The sequence below is a fragment of the Mirounga leonina genome, unplaced genomic scaffold (genome assembly GCF_011800145.1).
Source record: "Mirounga leonina isolate KUSES-001 unplaced genomic scaffold, KU_Mleo_1.0 Mir_97, whole genome shotgun sequence".
In the NCBI taxonomy this organism is placed as follows: domain Eukaryota; kingdom Metazoa; phylum Chordata; class Mammalia; order Carnivora; family Phocidae; genus Mirounga; species Mirounga leonina.
This window is the reverse complement of record NW_023270889.1, coordinates 2,743,009-2,762,359: the sequence shown is the minus strand read 5'-3', so window position 1 is coordinate 2,762,359 and position 19,351 is coordinate 2,743,009. Positions and strand designations below refer to the sequence as shown.

Here is a 19,351-nt window from a genome sequence, read left to right as displayed (position 1 = left end):
CTTAACCAACTGAGCCACCCAGGCGCCCCAAAAATTCATGTTTTTAAAAGTGAAATTTCTATAAACACATTTGTCTTTTTTTTTTTAAAGATTTTATTTATTTATTTGACAGAGAGAGTGAGCCCAAGCAGGGGGAGCAGCAGGTAGAGGGAGAAGGAGAAGCAGGCTTCCCTGCTGAGCAAGGAGCATGATGCAGGGCTCGATCCCAGGACCCTGGGATCATGACCTGAGCCGAAGGCAGACTCTTAACTGAGCCACCCAGGCGCCCCCATTTCAGTCTTTTTTAACACAAATTTCCCCCTTTTGGTATTAGTGTGTTATATTTTTTTAATCAGAATGTTCATTTAGTCTAACTCCCTCATTTGAAAGGCATTGAGGCATTATATAAAGATATATGATTCAATCAGTGGAGAAAATTTTTGTTGTCAATTCTAACATGTGTTTTAGTGATTAAATCTTTAATTTTGTCTTTTTCAATTTTTTTTGCTAGAGATGCACCAAATCATGTGGAATTAACATCGATTGATAAGTCCAATGAAAAAAAGAAGATATGTAATCAGAAAGAAAATCTTGAAAGAAAAGATCATGAAAAGTTATTACAGAATGCACTTCCTATAATAGGTGTTTGGGAATTTGAACGTGATGATGATGAATATATTAAATTTCTTGATCTCTTCTTGAGTTATGTTCTTGAAAGAGACCTACTTGATTCCAAGGATCCTGGCATTCCATTTCTAACCAGTTTTTCTGGACATCTTAGAGAACACGAACTTAATTCTTTACTTTTTGATGTACATACAACATTAAAACGACGTCAAGGCAAAACCAAAAGCCAGAATGTGTTTAGAGCTGGCTCCTGCTTTGTTGCTTCTGAGTCATATGAGTCTGAAAAGTCAGAAAACCAAGCACTTTCAGCTTCAGTACCGGTTACTCAAGAAATCTGGCCATTTTTAGAGAATCCTTTGAATGAAGTCGATAAAAAGGAAGGGACAAGTGGATTGTTTGGTTTAAAACAAAAGTCAGTTTATAGACTACAAGATGACAGTTCAGAGAAACCTGTAATCCAGAGATTGTCAAACCATATTTTTTGGAATCCCAAGTCCAACAAAACTAGAAGATGTATTTTTAAAGCAATTCAATGCAATGATGTTAACCCTCAAGAAGATCTTCCTCTAGTACTAAACAACACATTTAGTAGTATAAGAAGGCTGCTGGAATGGATGATAAGGTGGTCTAATAAAAGACTGCTCTGTGATCCTAGTCTCACTGAGTTATCCTGTGAATATAGTCCCATCATTCGTGTAAAGACCTCTACAGCTGCCATTCTTACATCATTGTGGCTTTTGGAACAACCATATTTTGCTACATATAAGGCAAAAAATGCCATTTTTAAGGTAAGTACTTGAATTCTTTTTTGTATACAATTGAGAATTCTCATTGTAGATTAAAACTTTTTTTATATTTCTCCATCTATTAAAGAGTCATCGAGTAACAAAGTTAATGACAGTGTTGATTATAATCTGCATAACCAAATTTTTTTTCTTCAAGTGATTCCTTTAATTCTCAAAAATAATTAGGGTAAAATGTTTTCATAGAGGCTTTAAGGTTTTGAGGTTTTATGTGTGTTTATAAAAAAGAAAAAGGAGATAATTTTAAGTAATGCTACAAGTGGTATTGCATTTATATTCTTTCTCTTTCAAGTTTCAGGTTGGTTCAGATGAAGGACTAGGCCTCTAAACAGTTTTTATTACTGGCGTCTCATCATATGCATTAGGGGGTCATTTTTCTTATAGTCTTGACTAGAATTTAGAGAACGAAACCTAGAAAGGCAGATAGGTATCAGTAGAGAACTTAGTGCTTATTAGCTATTTTTTCTTTTCTCTACCCAGTGGCAACTAGCGGGCTGCTCTTTTAACCTGTTTGCAAGAACAAATATTTTTACATAAATATCTTTTGATTGAGTTGTTGCTATTGCACTGGAAAAAAAACTATGGAGATGAACTTTTTGGAAAACCAATTTATGTATGGTAAAGTAGTTGGGAATGGACTTTTTTAATATTTGGAGAATTCCAATAGTTCCTAATTTTTTCTGTTTTTTTTTTTCCCTCAGCTTTATTGAGGTATAATTGGCAAAATTTTAAGATATTTGAAGTATACAGTGTGATGATTTAATAGACATATACATAGGGAAAGGATTCCCCTCACATACTTACTTTTTTTTTGGTGAGACATATAAGTTCTACTCTCTTAGCAAATTTCAGGTATAGTTACCATATTACATTAGCTCCTCAGACCTTATTTACTTTATAACTTAAAGTTTGTATAGGCATACCTAGTTTTATTGCACTTTGCTTTATTATATGTTGCAGATACTGCATTTTATACAAATTGAAGACTTAACCCCGCATTGAGCAAAATCTGTACCATTTTCTAATAACATTTGTTCACCTCGTGTCTCTGTCACATTTTGACAACTCTTGCAATATCTTAAACTTTTCCATTACATCAAAAGTAAAGAATTAAGTTCTTAAACTTTGCCATTATCCTTATATTTGTTATGTTGGTTTATGACCAGTAATCTTTGATGTTACTATTGTAATTGCTTTGGGGCACCATGAACCATGCCCATATTAGATGATGAACTTAATAAATGTGTACGTTTTGACTCTACCACCAACTGGCTGTTCCCCCATCTCGCTCCCTCTCCTTGGGCCTCCATATTCCCTGAGACACAACAGTATTGAAATTAGTCCATTTAATAACCCCACAAGGGCTCTTAAGTTTAGTTCAAGTGAATCTCACTTTAAGTCAAAACTTAGAAACAATTAGGCTTAATTAGGCTTAATGAAGAAGGCACGTTGAAAGCTGACATAGGCCAAAAGCTAGACTTCTTGCAACAAATAGTTAGCTATGTTGTGAATGCAAAGAAAAAGTTCTTGAAGGAAATTAAAAGTGCTAGTCCAGTGAACACATGAATGATAAGAACATGAAACAGCCTTATTGCTGATACGGAGAAAGTTTTAGCGGTCTGGATGGAAGATCAGAGCAGCTACAACATTCCCATAAGCCGAAGTAAGGTCTAGTCCAGAGCAAGACCCTGACTCTTCAATTCTGTGAAGGCTGGGGAGGTGAGGAAGCTGCAGAAGAAAAAATTGAAGCTAAGCAGAGGTTGGTTCATGAGGTTTAAAGAAAGAAGCCATCTTCATAACATAAAAGTGCAAGCAAGATGAAGTAGCAAGTGCTGATGTAGAAGCTCCTGCAAGGTATCCAAAAGATCTAGCTAGAATAATTAATGAAAGTGGTTACACTAAACAACAGATTTTCATTGTAGACAAGATAGCCTTATACTGGAAGAAGATGTCATCTAGGACTTTAATAGCTAGAGAGGAAAAGTCAATGCTTGGATTCAAAGGACAGGCTGATTCTCCCACAGGTGCCATTGAGCTGCCCTGTTCATTAGCATACAAGCAGAGGCAGCTGCTGTGGGCAGCTAACTGAACCCCACTTTTTGCTGAGCTTTACATAAACTCCAAGCCCCTGTGCATTTGTGCAGCTGCCCTTCTGGGATAATCTGGCACCAGCCACAGCACAGCAAGACCCTCCCACAGAGGACTAACGTGGGTCCATGCCAGGTCCCTAAAATTTGTGGAGTTTTGAAACCCAGCCGGTGTGCCTGAGATAAAATAGGAGCACTGTACCACCAGGTGGGCAGATGGCTCAAACAGACAGGGTGAAGGCAAGGATCTGACAGAAGCCTGGAACACAGAAGGGGAGATTGTTTGCTCTTCTGTGAGAGCTTCCTGAACAGGGGTAGGCATGAACTCCCCTCTCCAGGGACAAGAGAGCAAGCTGATGCCATTTCCTCCTCCCCCTCCCCCCCCAGTCAGCACAGACGGACTTCAGTGAGCAGCATGGCACCCCACAGTGGAGGCTTGAGCCACTTACACCAAGCCCCACCTCTCTGCACTCTGCAGGTGCTTCTGAACTAGGGCAAGTGTGCCTGAGAGAGCAGCAGCTGTCCCGCGCCCCCCTCCCCCGTCAGAAGGTCAGCACAGACCCCCCCACATGCATTAAGCCTACTGACCATAGAGTGTTACAAAGCTTAAGGTCTAGGGGAAATAGGATCTAGCCCCTTTCTTTCAGCGCATGCAGGGAGGGGCAGAGGGGAGGGAGAGGTAGAGAGAATCTCAAGCACTCCGTGCTGAATGTGGGGCCTGACATGGGGCTCAATCCTCCAACCCTGAGATCATGACCCTAGCCAAAATCTGAGTCAGATGCTAACCGACTGAGCCACCCAGGCACCCCAGACCTGGACTCATTTAAGCAGACTAAAACACACCTAGTTAAAACTCGCCACACCCTGGACGAGTCCAAATACTCCCTACTGCAGGAAAGGAGAAACTCTGCAGAGGACCTACCTGAGGGAAAGAGTAGCCAAAACATAACAGCAGGGTGCACACAGCATACACCAGAAACACTTCATGAAGCACCAGGCCTTGGACAGTATAGAACCTCTTCTTAATATAGCTGTTACTCTCAGGAGCAGGAAACATAGCTGGCTTTCATAACACACGGAAGAGAGACCTAGACAAAATGCCAAGATGGAGGAATTCACCCCAAAGGAAAGAAGAGGTCACTGCCAGGGATATAATCAAAACAGAAGTAATATGCCTGAACCGGAATTTAAAACAACAATCCTAAGAATACTAGCTGGGCTTGAGAAAAGCATAGAAGACACCAGGGAGTCCCTTACTGCAGAGATAAAAAACATAAAACTAGTCAGACCAAAATAAAAAATGCTATAACCAAGATATAAAATTGACAGGATGTAATGACCACAGGATGGTAGAAGCAAAGGAATGAATAAGTTATGGAAAATAATGAAGCTGAAAAAAGAGGGAAAGATTCTATCATGAATGTAGACTTAGGGAACTCAGCAACTCCATAAAGTGTAATAATATCCGTATCATAGGAGTCCCAGAAGAAGAGAGAGAAAGGGGCAGAAGGTTTATTTGAGCAAATTATAGGTGAAAACTTCCCTAATCTGGGGAAGGAAACAAACATCCAAATCCAGAAGGCACAGAGAATTCCCCATCAAAATCAACAAAAGCAGGCCAATACCAAGACATACCATAGTAAAATTTGCAAAATACAGAGATAAGGAAAGAATCCTGAAATCAGCAAGGGAAAAGAAAACCCTAACGTACAAGGGAAGGCAAATAAGGTTAGCAAGTCTCTCCACTGAAACCTGGCAGGCCATAAGGGAGTGGCATGATATATTCAAAATGCTGAATGGAGAAAATATACAGCCAAGAATACTCTATCTAGCAAGGCCGTCATTCAGAATAGAAGGAGAGAGAAAGAATTTCCCAAACAAAAACTAAAGGAGTTCGTGACCACTAAACCAGCCCTGCAAGAAATATTAAAGGGGACTCTTTGAGTGGGAAAGAAAGACCAAAAGTAACAAAGACCAGAAAGGAACAGAGACAATCTACAGGAAAAGCGACCTTACGGGTAATACAATGGCACTAAATTCATATCTATCAATAATCACTCTGAGTGTAAATGGACTAAATGCTCCAATCAAAAGACATAGGGTATCCGAATGGATAAAAACAAAAACAAGACCCATCTATATGCTACCTACAAGAGACTCATTTTAGACGTAAAGACACCTGCAGATTGAAAGTGAAGGGATAGAGAACCATGCTAATGGATGTCCAGGAAAGCTGGAGTAGCCATACTTATATCAGACAAACTATATTTGTGTGTGTGTGTTTAGAATGAAACTTCTTTTAAAATTTAAATTAAATTAGCCAACATAACTAACCAACATCATTTTTTTTCAAAGATTTTATTTGTCAGAGAGAGAGAGAGAGTGCACATAAACAGGGGAAGGGGCAGGCAGAGCAGGCAGAGGGAGAAGCAGGCTCCCCGCTGAGCAGGGAGCCCGATGCGGGACTTGATCCCAGGACCCTGGGATCATGACCTGACCCGAAGGCAGACACTTAACCGACTGAGCCACCCAGGCATCCCCAACATCATTAGTTTTTGATACAATGTTCAATGATTCATTAATTGCATATAACACTTAGTGCTCATCACATCACATGCCGATTAATGCCCATCAAACAAACTATATTTTAAACAAAAGACTGTAATAAGAGATGGAAGTGGGCACTTTATCACAATAAAGGGGTCTATCCAACAAGAAGATCTAACAATTGTAAATATTTATGCCCCCAACTTGGGAGCACCCAGATATGTAAATCAATTAGTAACAACATGAACAAACTCATTGATAACAATACAGCAATAGTAGGGGACTATAAAACCCCACTCACAGCAATGGACAGATCATCTACATAGAAAATCAACAAGGCAGCAAGGGCTTTGAATGACATCATGGACCAGATGGACTTAACAGATCCATTCAGAACACTACATCCTAAAGCAGCGGAATACAGATTCTTTCCAGTGCACATGGAAGATTCTCCAGAATAGATCACATACTGGGTCACAAATCAGGCCTCAAAAAGTACAAAAAGATTGAGATCATACCATGCATATTTTCAGACCACAATACTATGAAACGTGAAGTCAACCACAAGAAAAAAATTAGAAAGACCACAAATACGTGGAGGTTAAAGAATATCCTACTGAAGAATGAATGAGTTAACCAGGAAATTAAAGAAGAAATACAAAAAATACATGGAAGCAAATGATAATGAAAACATGATGGTTCAAAACCTTTGAGATGCAGCAAAAGCGTTCATAAGAGGGAAATACATAGCAGTACAGGCCTACCTCAACAATCAGGGAGAGTCTCAAATACACAACCTAATCTTACACCTAAAGGGGCCAGAAAAGGAACAGCAAATGAAGCCTAAAGCCAGCAGAAGAAGGGTAATAATAAAACTAAGAGCAGAAATGAAGGATAGAGAAACATAGAAGCAAACAAAAAAACAGATCAATGAAACTAGGAGCTGGTTCTTTGAAGAATTAACAGAATTAGTAAGCCCCTAGCCAGACTTATCAAAAATAAAAGAGAAAGGATCCAAATAAATGGAATCATGAATAAAAGAGATCACAATCAAAACCACAAAAATACAAACAATTACAAGTGAATATTATGAGCACTTATATGCCAACAAATTAGGCAATCTGGAAGAAATGGATACATTCCTAGAAACATATAAATTACAAAGCCGAAACAGGAAGAAATAGAAAATTTGAACAGACCCATAACCAGCAAAGAAATTGAATCAGTAATAAAAAAATCTCCCAACAGGGGCACCTGGTTGGCTCAGTCAGTTAAGTGTCAGACTCTTGATTTCAGCTCATGGGTTGTGAGATCGAGCCTTGCATTGGGCTCTGCACTGGGTGTGGAGACTGCTCAAGGTTCTCTCCCTCCCTTTCCCTCTGCTCCTCTCCTCTCCCTCTCAAATAAATGAATAAATAGGTAAGTAGATAAATAAATAATAAAATAATAAAAAAAAATCTCCCAACAAAGAAAAGTCCAGGGCTAGGTGGCTTCCCAGGGGAATTCTACCAAACATTTAAAGAAGAGTTAATGCTATTCTTTTCAAAGTGTTCCAAAAAATAGAAATGGAAGGAAAACTTCCAAACTCATTCTATGAGATCAGCATTACCTTGATTCCAAAACCAAAGACCTCACTAAAAAGAATTACAGGGCAATGTCCCTGATGAACATCGATGCAGAAATTCTCAACAAGTTACTAGCAAATTGAATTCAATAGTACATTAAAAGAATTATTCACCATGATCAAGTGGGATTTATTCCTGGGCTGCAAGGGTGGTTCAGTATTCACAAATCAATCAACATGATACACCACATTAATAAAAGAAAGGATAAGAACCATATGATCCTCTCAATAGATGCAGAAGAAGCATTTCACAAAGTAGAGCACCCATTTTTTTTTTCCTTTTTTGGAAAAAATTTTTTAAAGATTTATTTATTTTAGAGAGACAGCATGAATGGGGGAAGGAGCAGAGACAGAGGGAGAGAATCTCAAGCAGACTTCCGGCTGAGCATAGAGCCCAATGAGGAGCTTGATCCCACAATCCTGAGATCACAACTTGAGCTGAAATCAAGAGTTGGATGCTCAGCCGAGCCACCGAGATGCCCCAGTACACACACATTCTTGATAAAAACCTCAACAAAGTTGGCATAGAGGGAACATACCTCAACATCATAAGGCCATATATGAAAGACCCAAGCTACTATCATCCTCAATGGAGAAAAACTGAGAGCTTTTCCTCTATGGTCAGGAACAAGACAGGGATGTCCACTCTTAGCATTGTTATTTGACCTAATATTGGAAGTCCTAGCCTCAGCAATCAACAAAAAGAAATAAAAGGCAGCCAAATTGGCAAGGAAGAAGTCAAACTTTCACTATTCACAAAAGACATGATACTCTAGAAAACCCAAAGACTCCACGAAAAAGTTGCTAGAACTGATACAGGAATTTGGCAAAATTGCAGGATATAAAATCAATGCACAGAAGTCTGTTGCATTTCTATACAACAATGATGAAGCAGCGGAAAGAGAAATCAAGGAATCGATCCCATTTACAATTGCACCCAAAACCATAAGCTATCTAGGAACAAACCTAACCAAAGAGGTAAAAGATCTGTACTCTGAAGACTATAGAACATTTATGAAAGAAATAGAAGATGACACAAAGAAATGGAAAAGCATTCCATACTCCTGGACTGAAAGAACAAATATTGTTAAAATGTCTATACTACCTAAAGCAATCTACACATTTAATGCAATCCCTATCAAAATACCAACACCATTTTTCACAGAGCTAGAACAAACAATTCTAAAATTTGTATGGAACCACAAAAGACCCTGAGTAGCCCAAGCAATCTTGAAAAAGAAAACCAAAGCTGGAGTCACCACAATTCCGGACTTCAAGCTATATTACGAAGCTGTAATCAAGGCAGTATGGTACTGGCACAAAAACAGACCCATAGATCAATGGAACAGAATAGAAAACCCAGAAATGGACCCACAACTATATGGTCAACTAATCTTCAAGAAAGCAGCAAAGAATATCCAATGGAACAAAAGAAAGTCTCTTCAACAAATGGTTGGGAAAATTGGACAGCTACATGCAGAAGAATGAAACTGGACCACTTTCTTACACCATACAAAAAAAAAAATAGACTCCAAATGGATGAAAGACTGAAATGTGAAACAGGAATCCATCAAAATCTTAGAGGAGAACACAGGCAGCACCCTCTTTGACCTCAGTCGCTGCAACTTCTTACTAGGTACATCTCTGGAGGCAAGGGAAACAAAAGCAAAAATGAATGGTTGGGACTTCATCAAGAAGCTTCTGCACAGCAAAGGAAACAATCAATAAAACTAAAAGGCAACATGCTGAATTGGAGAACATATTTGCAAATGATATCTGATAAAGGATTAGTATCCAAAATGTATAAAGAATTTATCAAAGTCAACATCCAAAGAACAAATAATCACCAATCAAGAAATGGGCAGAAGACATGAACAGACATTTTTCCAAAGAAGACATCCAGATGGCTAACAGACACATGAAAAGATGTTCAACATCACTCATCATCAGAGAAATACAAATGAGAAGCATGATGAAATACCACATCATACATGTCAGAATGGCTAAAATTAACACAGGAAACAACAGATGTTGGCAAGGATGCAGAGAAGGGAACCCTCTTACGCTGTTGGTGGGAATGCAAGCTGGTGCAGCCACTCTGGAAAACAGTATGGAGGTTCATCAAAAAGTTAAAAATAAAGCTACCCTACAACCCAGCAATTACACTACTAGGTATTTGTCCAAAGGATACAAAAATACTGATTCAAAGGGGCACATGCACCCCGATTTTTTTTTTTAAGATTTTATTTATTTGACACAGAGAGACAGAGTGAGAGAGGGAACACAAGCAGGGGGAGTGGGAGAGGGAGAAGCAGGCTTCCCACAGAGCAGGGAACCCAATGTGGGGCTCGATCCCAGGATCCTGGGATCATGACCTGAGCTGAAGGCAGACGCTTAATGACTGAGCCACCCAGGCGTCCAACACCCCGATGTTTATAGCACCATTATCAACAATAGCCAAATTATGGAAAAAAGCCCAAATGTTCATTGACTGATGAATGGATAAAGAAGATGTGGTATATATATTCAATGGAATACTACTCAGCCATCAAAAAGAATGAAATCTTGAATTTGCAATGACATGGATCAGAGCTAGAATGTATTATGCTAAGCATAGTAAGTCAGTTAGAGAAAGACAAATACCGTATGATTTCACTCATGTGGAATTTAAGAAACAAAACAGATGAATATAGGGGAAGGGGAAAAAAGAGAGGGAGGCAAATCATAAGAGACCCTTAACTATAGAGAACAAACTGAGGGTTGCTGGAGGGGAGGTACGCAGTAGATGGGCTAAATATGTGATGGGTATTAAGGAGAGGGCACTTGTGATGAGGACTTGGTGTTGTATGTAAGTGATGAATCACTAAATTCTGCTCCTGAAACCAATATTACACTATATGTTAACTAACTAGAATTTAAATAAAAACATTAAAAAAAAGACATGATTAATCAAATAAAAAAATAGGGGCACCTGGATGGCTCAGTCAGTTGAGTGTCTGACTCTTGATTTTGGCTCAAGTCATGATCTTAGAGTCATGAAATCAAGCCCCTTGTTGGGCTCCGCTGTCTGGAGTCTCCTGGAGATTCTCTCTCTCTCTCTCTGCCCCAACCCCACTCACACAATCAACCAACCAACCAGATCTTTAAAAAAAAAAATAAAACAGAAGAAAAAAGGACAGGCTGACTCTCTTGCTAGTGGCTAATGCAGCCAGTGTCTTTAAATTGAGGTCAGTGCTAATTTACCATTCTGAAAATCCTAAGGCCCTTAAGAATTATGCTAAATCTACTCTGCTTATGCTCCATAAATGGAAAAACAAAGCTTGGATGTCAGCCCATCTGTTTACAACATGGTTTACTGAATATTTTAAGCCCACTGTTGAGACCTCTTATTCAGAAAAAGAAAAAAAAAGTTTCCTTTTAAAAGATTACTGCTCACTGACAATGCAGCTGGTCATCCAAAAGCTCTGATGGAGATGTACTGGGAAATTAATGTTTCATGCCTGCTAACAACTACATCCATCCTGTAGCCCATGAATCAGGAGAATTTTGACTTTCAAGTCTTATATTGAAGAAAGTCTTACATTTCATAAGTCTGTACCTGCCATAGATTGCTGATTACTCTCATGGATCTGGGCAAAGTAAATTGAAAACCTCCTGGAAAGGATCCACCATTCTAGTTGCCATTAAGAACATTCACAATTCATGGGAAGAGGTCAAAATATCAGTATGAACAGGAATTGGGAAGAAGTTGATTTTAACCCTTATGGATGACTTTGAGGGCTTCAAGACCTCAGGGGGTGGGTAACTGCAAATGTGGTAGAAATAGCAAGAGAACTAGAATTAGAAGTAGAACCTGAAGATACGACTGAATTGCTGCAATCTCATGATAGAAATTTAACAAATGAGGAGTTGCTTCTTAAGGATGAGCAAAGAAAGTGGTTTCTAGGGATGGAATCTGATCCTAGTGAAGACGCTGTGAAGATTGTTGAAATGCTGACAAAGGACTTAAAATATTATATGAACTTAGTTGATAACGCAGCAGCAGGGTTTGAGAGGATGGACTCTGATTTTGAAAGAAGTTCTGTGGGTAAAATGCTATCAACAGCATCCCATCCTGAAGAGAAATGGTTTGTGGAAGGAAGAGTCAATGAATATGGCAGCCTGCTGTTTGTTGTCTTATTTTAAGAAATTGCCATAGCCACCCCGTCCTTCAGCAACCATTATCAGTCAACAGCCATCAACACTGCGACAGGACCCTCCACCAGCAAGAAGATTATGACTCCCTGAAACTCAGATAATGGTTAACATTTTTAAAGCAATATAGTATTAGTTAAGGTATGTACATTGGTTTTGAAGACATATGCTATTGCACACTTAATAGACTACAGTATGGTGTAAACATAACCTTTATATGCACTACACTTGGAAACCAAAAATTTCATTGCCTTGCTTTATTGCACTATTCACTTTATTGTGGTGGTCTGGAACTGAACCCACAATACCTATCAGGTATACTTGCACTCTTTTACTAACCTCTCCCTATTTCCCCCCACTCCCCAGCTCCTAGCAACCACTTTCCTATTCTCTGTTTTATGAGTTTGATTTTAGATTCCGTATGTAATTAGTGCCATGCAGTATTTGTCTTTGTCTGGCTTATTTCACTCAGCATATTGCCCTCCAGGTTTATCCTAGTTAATGCAAGAGATGGGATTTCCCTCCTTTTTAAAGGCTGAATAATATTCTATTATGTATATGTACACCACATTTCTTGATCCATTCATCTATTGACAGACAGGTTGTTTCCATATCTTGGCTATGGTTAACTAATGTGCAATGAACATGAGAGTACAGATAATTCTTCAAGATAATGATTTAATTTCCTTTGGGCATATACTGAAAAGTGGGATTGCAAGATCATATTGTGGTTCTGTTGTAATTTCTTGAAGAGCCTCCATACTGTTTTCCATTGTGGCTGTACTGGTTTACATACCCACCAACAGTGTACAAGGGTTCACTTTTCTCTACATTCTCTCCAGTGTTTGTTATTTCTTGTCTTTTTGGTAATAGCAATCCAAATAGGTGTGAGGAGATATCTCATTGTGGTTTTGATTTGCATTTCCTTGATAGTGATGTTGAGTACCTTCTCATGATTCTGTTGGCCATCTGTAAGTCTTCTTTAGAAAAATGTTTCTTGTAGCGTCCTTGTCCACTTTGATATAAAGCTAATGCTAGCCTTGTAAAATGAGTTTGGGAGGGTTCTCTCTCTCTTCAATTTATTAGAAGAGTTTCAGAAAGATTGGCATTAATTCTTTAAATGTTGGATAGAATTTGCCAGTAAAGCCATCTGGCTCTGGGGTTTTCTCTTTTGGAAGGTTGTGATTACTGATTCAATCTCTCTACTCATTATTGATCTGTTCACATTTTCTGTTTTTCATAATTCAGTCTTAGTAGACTGTATGTTTCTAGGAATTTATCAAATTCTTCTAGGTTGTCTGATTTGTTGGCTTCTAATTGCTCATAATGGTCTCTTATGATCATTAGTATTTGTGTACTATCTGGTTGTAGTGTCTCCTCTTTCATTTCTAAATTTATTTGCTTGAGTCCCCTCTTTTTGAGTCTAGCTAAAGGCTTGCCTATTTTGTTTATTTTTTTTTCCCAAAATCTAGCTCTTAGTTTCTTTGATCTTTTCTCTTGTCTTTTTAGTCTATATTTCATTTATTTCTGCTCTGATCTTTATTTCCTTTCTTCTACTAATGTTGGACTTAGTTCTTTTTTCTAGTTTCTTCAGGTATAAAGTTAGGTTGTTTGAGATCTTTCTTTTTTCTTTTTTTTAATTAATTTTTCAGAGTGATCGAGAGAGCATGAGCAGGGGGAGGGGCGAAGGGAGAGGGAGAAAGAGAGAAGTACACTCCCTGCTGATTGTGGAGCCTGACATGGGGCTTGATCTCACAAACCTGAGATCATGACAACCAAAATCAAGAGTTGGACAGTTAACCAATTGAGACACCTAGGCACCCCTAGATCTTTCTTTTTTCTTAATGCAAGCATTTATTGCTATGAACTTCCCTCTTAGGACTGCTTTTGCTGAGCCTCACAAGTTTTGGTATGTTGTATTTTCATTTTCCTTTGTCTCAAGATATTTTTTTTACTTCCTTTTTTATTTCACCTTTGACTCATTGGTTCTTCAGGAGCATGTTGTTTAATTTTTGTATATTTGTGATTTGCACAGTTTTCTTCTTGTAATTGATTTCTAGTTTCATATCGTTGGGAAAAATGCTCAGTATGATTTTAATCTTCTTAAATTTATTAAGACTTGTTTTTATGGCCTAACATACAATCTCTCCTGGAAAATGTTCCATATGCCCTTGAGAAGGATGTGTATGTTGCTGCTATTGAATAGAATATTTTGTAAATGTCTGTTATGTCCATCTGATCTATCATGTGGTATTGAACTCCTCTGCTGTTGTTGTATTGCTATTTCTTGCTTCCTACCTGTTAATATTTGTTCTAAATATTTAATTGCTTCTATATTGGCTGTATAAATATTTGCTAATATTAATTGTTTTTGATGGATTGACCCCTTTATCATTATATAATGTCCTTCTTTATCTCTTGTTACATTCTTTGGCTTAAAGTCTGTTTTTTTTCTGATATAAATATAGCTACCCCTGTTTTCTTTTATTTCCATTTGCATAGAGTATTTTTCCATCTCTTCACTTTCAGTCTCTGTGTGTCCTTAATGCTTAAGTGAATCTCTTATAGGCAGCAGATAGTTGGATCTTCCTCTTTTTATCCATACAACCATTCCCTTTTTTTTTTTTTTCTTTGTCAATGAGGAATTTGTCAGAAAGATGCAGGTAAATCTTATGAAATCTATTTGAGGAAATACAGCTGATCATTATGGCAACTGGAGAGTCACCAGTGAGCTCTTCTTTTTGTCTCCTTATTTTGGGGAACACTTTACCTCTCATTTCTACTTCTCTTTGCAAGAATATTCCATTCTCTGTGTAAACTCTCTTCCTTTTTGAGACCCTTTTTCTGCTCATCTAGACCTTTGCAAGTTTCACTAAGATGTAACTACTTGTGATGCTAACTCCATAGAGCCTTATGGTTCCAAGGCCAATGTGGTTCGGCTCTATGTTCCATGGCATTCATATTTTTGAGAAAGACTGATTGGCTCAGCTTAGGTCAGGTGACCATCCAGTCTGATCAGCTTTGGTAGTAGTGCAAGGTCAAGCAGAATAAAGAAAGTTGCTCAGACCTAAGCCAGGACTGTTAGGAGAATGCTCCCTGTCTTTTGATTGGAGAATTTAGTCCATTTACCTTTATTTTTATTTATTCTTTTAAGATTATTTATTTATTTTAGAAGAAGAGAGCACGCAGCGGGGAGGGACAAAGGGAGAGGGAGAGAGAGAATCTCAAGCAGACTCCCTGATGAGCATGGAGCCTGACACGGGGCTTGATCTCACAACCTTGAGATCATGACTGAGCCAAAATCAAGAGTCAGACACTTAACTGACTAGACTACCCAGGCACCCCTCATCCATTTATCTTTAAATTAATTATTGATAGGTATGGACTTAATATTGTGATTCTGTTGGTATTTTTCAGGTTGTTTTTTAAGTCCTTCCTCTCCTGCTCTTCTCTTTTGTTATTGGATTATTTTCTGTAAAGATATGCTGCTGCTGCTTTTTTTTTTTTTTTTTTGTATGTCTATTGTAGGTTTTGCTTTATGGTTATCATGAAGCTTACATAAAACATGTTGTATTTATAATAGTCTATTTTAAGGTGATAACTTTTAATACATACAAAATCTCTACATCTTTACCCTCTCTCCCACATTTTTATGTTTTTGAAGTAAAATTTGCATCTTTTTACATTGTGTATTTATTAACAAATTATTATAGTTATTTTTAATAACTTCTGTCAGTCTTCATACTAGAGTTGTGTTTTACCCACCACCATTATTATAACGCTAGAGTATTCTGAATTTATATATTTACCTTTACCAGTGGGTTTTATACTTTCATATATTTTCTTGTTACCCATTAATTTTCTTGTTTCAGCTTGAAGAACTCCCTTTAACATTTCTTATAAGGCTGGTATAATGGTCGTGAACTCTTTCAGTTTTTGATTGCCTGGGAAAATCTTTCTCTCTCCTTCAATTCTGAAGGACAACTTTACTGGGTAGAGTATTCTTGGTTAGCAGTTATTGTTTACCCAGCACTTGGAATATATCATTCCACTCCCTCTGGCCTGCAAAGTTTCTACTGAAAAATATGCTGATAGCACTAAGGGGGTTCCTTGTATGTAACAAATAGTTTTTCTTTTGCCATTTTTAAGGTTCTTCAGCTTTTGACAATTTAATTATAATGTGCCTCAGTATAGATCTCTTTGGATTTATATTATTTACAACTCTCTGGGCTTCCTGGATCTGAATGTCTGGTTCTTTCCTCATATTTGAGAAGTTTTCAGTTATTATTTCTCAGAATAAGCTTTCTGCTCCTTTCTCTTTCCCCTCCCTCTGGGACCACTATAATGCATATAATTGTCTGCTTGATGGTGTCCTGTAAGTTCCTTAAGTTATCTTCACTCTTCTAAATTTTTTTTTTCTTTTTGCTCCTCTGATTGGATGAATTCCACTGCCCTGCCTTCGACTTTTTTGATCCATTCTTCCGCTTGATCCAATCTGCTTTTAAACTTCTCCATTGAATTTTTCAGTTCAATTATTTTTAGCTCTGTAATTTATTACTTTTTTGTATTTTCTGTCTCTTTGTTGAAATTCTCACTTTGCTCATGTATCACTTAAATTTTCACTTTGTTCATCCCCTGACCTCTGTGACCATGATTTTGAATCTCTATGAGGATATATCATTATTTCCATTTCATTAAGATCTGTTTCTAGAGATTTATCTTGTTCATTTGTTTGGAACATATTCCTGTTTCTTCATTTTACTTGACATTCTATGTTGGTTTCTGTGCATTAGATAAAGCAGCTACATCTCCCAGGCTGGATAGAATGGTCTTGTGTAGGAGATAAACCTCATCAATCAGCTTTGCCTGAGCTTTTGGTTGACTCTGAAATCTTTGTGATGGTCTAAGTCTTCTTTGTTCTTAGTGGTTCCTAGTAGTTGAGGGTATGCCAAGACCTATCAGTGTCCCAAAGGTGTGGGGCACATTTAGCATTTAGGTATACAGTGACTGGAAGTTGGACTCTCAGGCAACATGTGACAAAGTGTGTAGGTAAGCCCTTTCTGGGGAGAAACTGTAAGATGGGTATTTTTGCTTGCTGTGTGTGAAGTAGGCCGAGGTGTATAGCTACAGGGGGGATGCTCCTCCAGTCATTAAGAACTGCTGCTTTGTTTCCTACATTCCTGTGGGACTCGTAAATGCAAGTCCAGTTGGTTGTCAGAGACAGGGGACCTGTCCTTTAGTCAGCAGCTGCAAAAGCTGGGGCACCCAAGAGTGTGTACAGGCTGCTTGTAGGGAGATACTGGTGACTTGGAATGGGCTCAAGAGAGAAGGCAGGGGAAGTGTCCATCAGCTTCCCAGTCACCAGAGTATCATAGCTAGCCCCTAGAAGTATGCAGCTGTATTCCTTCCAGGAGAAGACTGGGAGATGGGTGTTTTCACCTGTTCCTCTGTGCTGAGCCTTTTGGGGATAGCTGTAACGAGTGCTCTTGCACCTGTTAATAGTTGCTGCTGTGTTTGCTATGGTTTTGTGGGACTTAAGGATGCAACCGTCATTGGCTTTCAGAGCTAGGTGGTTTGGAGGCCCATCCCTCAAGTGGGAATCTTAAAAATTAGAGTGCTAAGTGTGGAGTCCGAACCCTTCACTCCTCAGAGTGAAGTTGGGAGTTCCCTCCTGCTTATAGGGTGCTGTGCCACCGGTGGGGTTTATGGTGAGAGTGTGTCTCAGCCTTTCCTACCTATCTCTGTGTGGATATTTTCTCATTTGCTTGATATGTAAGAATCCATCAGCTAATTTCTAGATTTCTTTCAGCATTAATTGCTTTGTGTGTAGTGGTACATTCAGTGTGTCTGTGGGAGGAAGGGAATTCAGGAGCCTCCTATGTCACCATCTTGGTTGACTTACCTCCACCCATTCTAATTCTGTATTTGTCCTCTTTCATTTCATTTTATTATTTTGTTTTGTTTTGTTTTGTGGGGAGAGAAAGAGAGAGAGAGAACTGTATTCCATTTTAAAGTGCCTTCATTCTGGGGTGCCTGGCTGGCTCAGTGGTAGAGCATGTGACTCTTGATCTTGGGGTTGTGAGTTCAAGCCCCATATTGGGTATAGAGAATACTTTAAAAAAATTAAAAATTAAAATTAAAATTAAAAAATAAAGTGCCTTCATTCTAAAATAACTTATTCTAGGTCGCAGGGGATGTGTGTATATTTTGTTTTTGGGAGATCTTTTTCATTTCTTGAGATCAGTGTCTGTTATCCCTAAGGTAGTTTAAGATACTGTGATATTTGTTGTCACTGAAATTTGTGTTTCTAGGTGTTGCATACCCAAATTTCTAAATAAGAGACTTAAAAAAGATACATCCCTGTATTTTTTAGCTGCATATATTTTTACCTGCATTTATTTTTACCCATTGTGTCATATTGGAATAATTACTAAGTGCCTTTATAATAGCCAAAAGAGTTAAGGGAAAGGAACTTTACATTTTGTGTTATTGTTTTGTGATTTGAAAACATTGGTAACATACCTTACAAATTTGGGTTTTTTAAAATTTATTTTTGTATATTTTTTAGAGATTTTATTTTTTTATTTGAGAGAGAGAGCACACACAGGGGGAGGAGCAGAGGGAGAATGACAAGCATATTCCATGCTGAGTGCAGAGCCCAATGCAGGGCTCAATCCTGGGACCCTGAGATCATGACCTGAGCCCAAATCAAGTCAAGTGCTTAACTGACTGAGCCACCGAGGTGCCCCTGCCCTTACAAATTTATAAGGCTGATTTCTTTCCAATACTATTTAGGTAGTCAGGTTTGTTTTTTTCCAGGTGGAATAAAGACTTGATCATTGCCTCAGCATCAAATATTGAGTTGTAGAAATGCAGTAAATACTTGATAAATGAATGAAAAATTTAACCAGGAGTAGGTCTGTAGAAAATATTAATAATCTAAAAACAATGAAAAGTATGGGATTCGATTGTGAATGCTAACTAATGTAAATCGTTTGTTTTTAGGTGCTAGAGAATCATTACTGTCAGTCTCAGAGTGGACCCAACATTGAAAGTGATTGCAAAACAGATGCTGGCTGTTCTTTTGCAGTATCCACTCAAGGTGGGACTGAGGAAAGAAATGATCAAAATGAGTCTCATCAAAGTATCTTGAAGTAAGTTTTTGAGTATACATTCCTTTTCAGTGGATGATACCTGTTTGATGGTGTTTGGGCTTAGCGGCAAGAATCGAACTCTTAAAAGGTAAAGGAATGAGTATTTCTTTGAGCTGTGGAGAAGGAGGAAGTGAGTACTTTCTGAAGTGCTTTAACAATTAATTGCAAAATATGTTTCTTCCCTGATGGTCTAGCTTGTATCTTCTGAGAGAGGAGCTAATTCTCATTCTGAGAGATCCTCTCTTACTATATTAATTTCCTGTGTCAGAGGAAGTTAAGCTAATCATTTCATCCATTTTTACATATGAAGCAATGTATCTTTGAATAACAAGGTTG

The 19,351-nt window shown here is 38.2% G+C and overlaps 1 protein-coding gene across 1 annotated transcript in view; it reads left to right on the top strand.

The window, feature by feature from the left end:
* LOC118006533 (ciliogenesis and planar polarity effector 1-like) overlaps window positions 1-19,351 on the top strand; it is a 145,687-nt gene that overhangs the window by 59,311 nt on the left and 67,025 nt on the right. Inside the window, 2 exon segments of the mRNA XM_034999214.1 lie at window positions 491-1,394; window positions 18,867-19,015. Coding sequence (XP_034855105.1) covers window positions 491-1,394; window positions 18,867-19,015 — 1,053 coding nt within the window.